Source organism: Quercus suber, unplaced genomic scaffold (assembly GCF_002906115.3).
Source record: "Quercus suber isolate HL8 unplaced genomic scaffold, Cork oak 2.0 scaffold_286, whole genome shotgun sequence".
NCBI lineage: Eukaryota > Viridiplantae > Streptophyta > Magnoliopsida > Fagales > Fagaceae > Quercus > Quercus suber.
Genome location: NW_027069742.1, coordinates 10238 through 15421, shown reverse-complemented (window position 1 = coordinate 15421; position 5184 = coordinate 10238). Strand labels below are relative to the sequence as shown.

The window sequence follows — 5184 nt, the reverse complement described above, 5'->3', positions numbered from 1 at the left end:
TCCTTTATAATCCAGCCCCCACTAACTTAAAATCCTAGGTCCATCCCTACAAAAAAGTAATTTCAGTGATAGGATTAAATTAGAACCAATAACAACTTGTCATTTAAACTTCATTGTGAAAGTGTTGCTAAAATATTGTGGACTTAGCACTAATAAAAAATTGTCCAAACAAACAAATTAGCCTAAAAGCCCAAATTAAATGTTTAATTTTGATTTTTTAAATTGTGTTTTCTAAATGCATATCTTAAAATCACTATTTTTTTTTTAAAACGCACATTTTCGAATAGCTAGTCTATTAATGCTTGCTTTAATCTTTAGTTAAGTTTGTTGGATTTATGTGATACATGCATATGCACTAAAATAATGCTTTAATACAATATCGAACAATATAATGGTTGAATGCCTAAATTGAATATGTTGAATGAATTTATAGTTTATCCTTTATTCTTTTACAAGTACTATGGACAAATTTCTTATAAATAAGTCGCCTATATTACAGGATTCATCTTCTAAGCAAATTTGTATTTACTTAAATAATTTTCTTTTAGATTTTAAGCTATAAAAAAATGTCTCATCTTTTCATATTAATGATCAGGATGAAATAAAACTAGTATATTTACAAAGAGGCTTTTTTCAACCTTTTGACCATAAGTTCCTTAAAAAAGAAATTAGTGGAGTATTGTATCGATTTAATCCTAAACCTTATGTATTTGCACTTTTTTTTTTGTGAAGTCAATATATTTAAGTTTTATTTTATTAAATTTTCTAAATTGTGTTTTCTAAATGCATATCTTAAAATCACTATTTTTTTTTTTTTAAAATGCACAATTTCGAATAGCTAGTCTATTAATGCTTGCTTTAATCTTTAGTTAAGTTTGTTGGATTTATGTGATACATGCATATGCACTAAAATAATGCTTTGATACAATATGGAACAATATAATGGTTGAATGCCTAAATTGAATATGTTGAATGAATTTATAGTTTATCATTTATTCTTTTATTAGCACTATGGACAAATTTCTTATAAAGAAGTCACTTATATTACAAGATTCATCTTCTAAGTAAATTTGTATTTACTTAAATAATTTTCTTTTAGATTTTAAGCTATAACAAAATGTCTCATCTTTTCATATTAATGATCAAGTAAAACTAGTATATTTACAAAGAGGCTTTTTTCAACCTTTTGACCATAAGTTCCTTAAAAAAGAAATTAGTGGAGTATTGTATCGATTTAATCCTAAATCTTATGTATTTGCACTTTTTTTTTTTTTTGTGAAGTCAATATATTTAAGTTTTATTTTATTAAATTTTGCTTAATTTAAGACTTTTAATGACTATCCTAAAAAAAATTCCTAGAGCTGCCATTGCTTTGCCAAGAGCTTATCTGTAGTGTGCATTTAAATTTGAAAGGGGAAGAAAGAGTTTTTTGTTTTTTGTTTTGTCCAGAAGAAGTGAAGAGTTAGGAGAGAGAAATAGGTGAATTGATTTTTGCTAAAGCAACAAGTGCTAAACATAAACGCTGCATTGTTTTAATTTTTGAGGTTGGAATGAAACAATATCTTTTCAAAAGGTTATCCAGTCCATTCTATCTAATTTGGTCATTCTTGGTACGCTACGGTCCAATTCAGTCCATTTGGTCAAATTCGGTCCTATTCAATCCACTTTGGTCCTACATGGTCAATTATGTTCAATTCAGTCCACTTCGGTCTTATTTGGTCCAATTTGGTCTTATTCGGTCCACGTTGGTCCTTTTTGGTCTTATTCGGTCCTATTCTGTCTAATTTGGTCCTATTTGGTCCATTATGTTCAATTCGGTCCCCTTTGGTCCATTTGGTGTCTTATTCGGTCCACTTCGTCGATTCGGTCCAATTTGGTCATTCTCAGTCCATTATGTTCAATTGGGTCAATATCGTTCGACTTGGTCTTATTTGGTCCCTTTGATCTTATTTGGTCCACATTGGTTCATTTGGTCTTATTCCCCTGCTATGTGGCTGTTGCGTTGGAAAGCATTGATGAGAATTGCACAATCCCCCCTCAAGAATGACTCTGTTTACTCCTATCTCAATTGCTAGTTCCAGAGATCCTCGTGCCGCTAGGGTCTCGACCTCTAGAACAGTTGAAGACAAAGGAATTTGCTTTGTGAGGGGGGCCATGACCAGGCCAGCCTCGTTTCTTATCACCACACCGATACCAGCACGTTTTTCCTGACTGAAAAGTGCACCATCAAAATTTATCTTGAAGCTGGAGCTATCTGGAGGTCTCCAACATGAATCTGTCCTCACCGTGGATGGAGGAGCAGGATTGAGGTGTTGGAAAAATTCCAGCAATCTATCTTTTGCTTGATCCAGGAGCTGTGATAGTGAAATAGTTGCTTTGCCAAGCCGTAAATTATTACGGCGATTCCAAAGTGCCCAAACAGTCATTGAAAATAAAGTAGGATTTCTATCTTCAGTGAAGATAAAAGCCATATGTCTATGAAGTTCTCGCAATGTTGCAGTTTGCTGTGTTTCCATTATGGAATTTTATTCCATAGTTCCATCAGCTTCGGGCAGAAGTATATAGCATGGGCCACATCCTCTTGGTGCGATTTACAAAAATCACAGCTAGCATCAGTAATCACCTTTCGTTTGACAAGGTTTGTCTTTCAAGGGAGAGAGTCCCAACATGCTCTCCACACCAAATTTTTTTCTTTGGCAGGAAGATTAAGTTTCCAGATAGCTTGCCAATAGTGTTTCACAGCTTCTGGATTTAAGGAACCGAGTTGCTGGTGTTGGTACTCATTTTGCAGAAACTTGTATACTGATTTTACAGTATACTTTCTCAATGGATTATGGGGCCACATCAGGGTGTCTTTGCTGCTGAGTTTGACACAAGGGAATTGCTTTAATCGAATCTTCCCCGAAATCCAGTAAGTAGTAGTCCAGAATTTCCTCCTTCACCTGCAATTTTCAGAATCAGTAAACATGCTCACCTTAGCATCTCCATCTTCGTCCCTACAAGGAGATAGGATCCTCGCCATATTTTTTCCTGGTAACCAATTATCCCTCCACACCTGAGCAGATTGTCCATCTCCAATCCTGCAAATGGCCCCCCTTCTAATCACCTCCCTACCTTTGATAATACTCTTCCAATCGTAAGATGCAGAGCTTGGGTTCTTAGCTTCCATAACCGAACAATTTGGGAAGTATTTAGCTTTAAGTACCCTGCAAAACAAAGAGTTAGTATCATGGAGAAGAGTAGGTCCTTAAAAGCCGAGCCGTCTTAGGGATTTTGGCCTACACAGCTCTTGCCACTTAGCCCAGTGAATTTTTCTATTGTTACCCCTCTGTTCCCAAAAGAAACGTCAAATAAGAGACTCGATGCCCTGGCATAATCCAATGGGTAACTTGAAACAAGACATAGAGTACATGGGGAGAGCTTGAGCTACATCTAATATCAGCATCCCATAATTATTGTATTTAATAGGGTTTGCAGAACCAATATTATTGTGGCTTGAAGGGTCTAGAAAAGCTTGAAGACATTAGACATAGAAGCGTATTAAAAATTTATTCCAAGTAGTGGAATACATATATGACAATTAATTCAATAATAAACAAACTCAATTTTCCAAACGGTTTCCTCCTGTACCAATTACATATAGTAGAAACCATAGGTTACAACAAAAAGTGATTATGCAAATTGATTATTCTAATTTGATGCAAGCAAATGTACTTCTATTTCCTTTCAATTAAGTGATCTTAAGTATGAACATTTCATAAATAAAATAGTCATTGGGCTAAAAAGTAGTCAAATTTTTATTTTCAGAAAAGTAAGCCACTGCATTTCATCTATCACAATCAGGTAAAAGTAAAACTGGTGAAAAGTAACAAATCCTTGATTTACCCAAAACAAAAAACTGGTGAAAACTGGTAAAAGTTTTCTGAACAACAAGAAGTTAGAAGCAAACAACTAGACCAACACAAATAGCTAACCCACTTAAGGGCAACAAGATGCCACTGTGAAGCCTTTTTCAATCACATGATACTGTGTGTGATAAACAAGATTAGGAAACCCATACAAGGACAGGACACTGTCAAATTAAACCAGCAGCAACATACATGACTGCTTTAGGACTAATTCTGTTATTTTATTTGAATACTTCCACATAAATTTTCACTTGTATCGTGTATTAGGTCACGCATTAATCTCAGAAAAACACACAAAAAGGGAGGGTAAAGTCATGAGTTCAAAACCCACTAGATGCATGCATAAATTTATCAATAAAAAAATAAATAAAAAATAAAAAAAGGAAAGCACACACAAAAAGGGGGAAACCAAACAAATCTAAATCTGATGCATTCAACAATTCTTTACATCCCATGTTAGTGTTCCTGCAAGTTTGACTGGCAGAAATTGATTAATAAATTTATGGATCTAAAACAACAGTTACAAAGTAACACAGACATACATAATATTTAATATATTCCTAAATTCTACTATCAATTTATATGCTCTTAAATTCTAGTCTGAATCCACTATAGCATTATACAGTTGAAAGAGCTCTTTCTATCCTAATTGAAAATTAAAGTGCTAATAGCGGCTGAAAATTATGCTGTTGGTATCCTCTACTCTTATAGCTACAGACATCAGCCATCCTTCCCAAATAGCTTCAAATGCTTCATCCCAAGACATTACAGTCACTATCAATAAGCCAAAGATGCTACATAGGAGGACTAGAACACATGTATCATCTAAGCAAAACCAAACACAATTTGTTTAAAGACCCATTAAATTTCAGATTAAACTCAATAAATAAATATAAATAATCCCAACCCATCAAAATACTAACAATTTAATTATATTCTATCCAAAAAGAACCCATTTCTCCGACTTAATCATAAATATTTCTAACATAATTTGCAAAAAATATTCGAGAACCACTTGCAATTTCAGTTTATTGACAAAGAGATTTCTAGAAGTAAAACAAAAATTGAGAGAGAGAGAGCTGAATTGAATTGAGAAGCAGAGGTTTTGTGTTACGATCCAAGTCGACATGAGGAGCTATGGTGAAGGGCTGTGACTATCTTAGTAAAAGCAATTAAAATGGTTTTAGTACATTGAAAAACCAAACCTCCCAAATAGCATTACTGCTGATTAGTTACCAAAAAAAAAAAGCATTACTGCTGATTAAATTTCTGCTTA

At 33.7% G+C, this 5184-nt stretch overlaps 1 protein-coding gene across 1 annotated transcript; it reads right to left on the bottom strand.

The window, feature by feature from the left end:
- Positions 1 to 1946: 1946 nt before the first annotated feature.
- On the bottom strand, positions 1947 to 2516 carry LOC112005132 (uncharacterized). The gene has a single exon (XM_024037413.1). The coding sequence runs from the start codon at positions 2514 to 2516 to the stop codon at positions 1947 to 1949; it is 570 nt and encodes a 189-aa protein (XP_023893181.1).
- Between the last annotated feature and the right edge of the window lie 2668 nt (positions 2517 to 5184).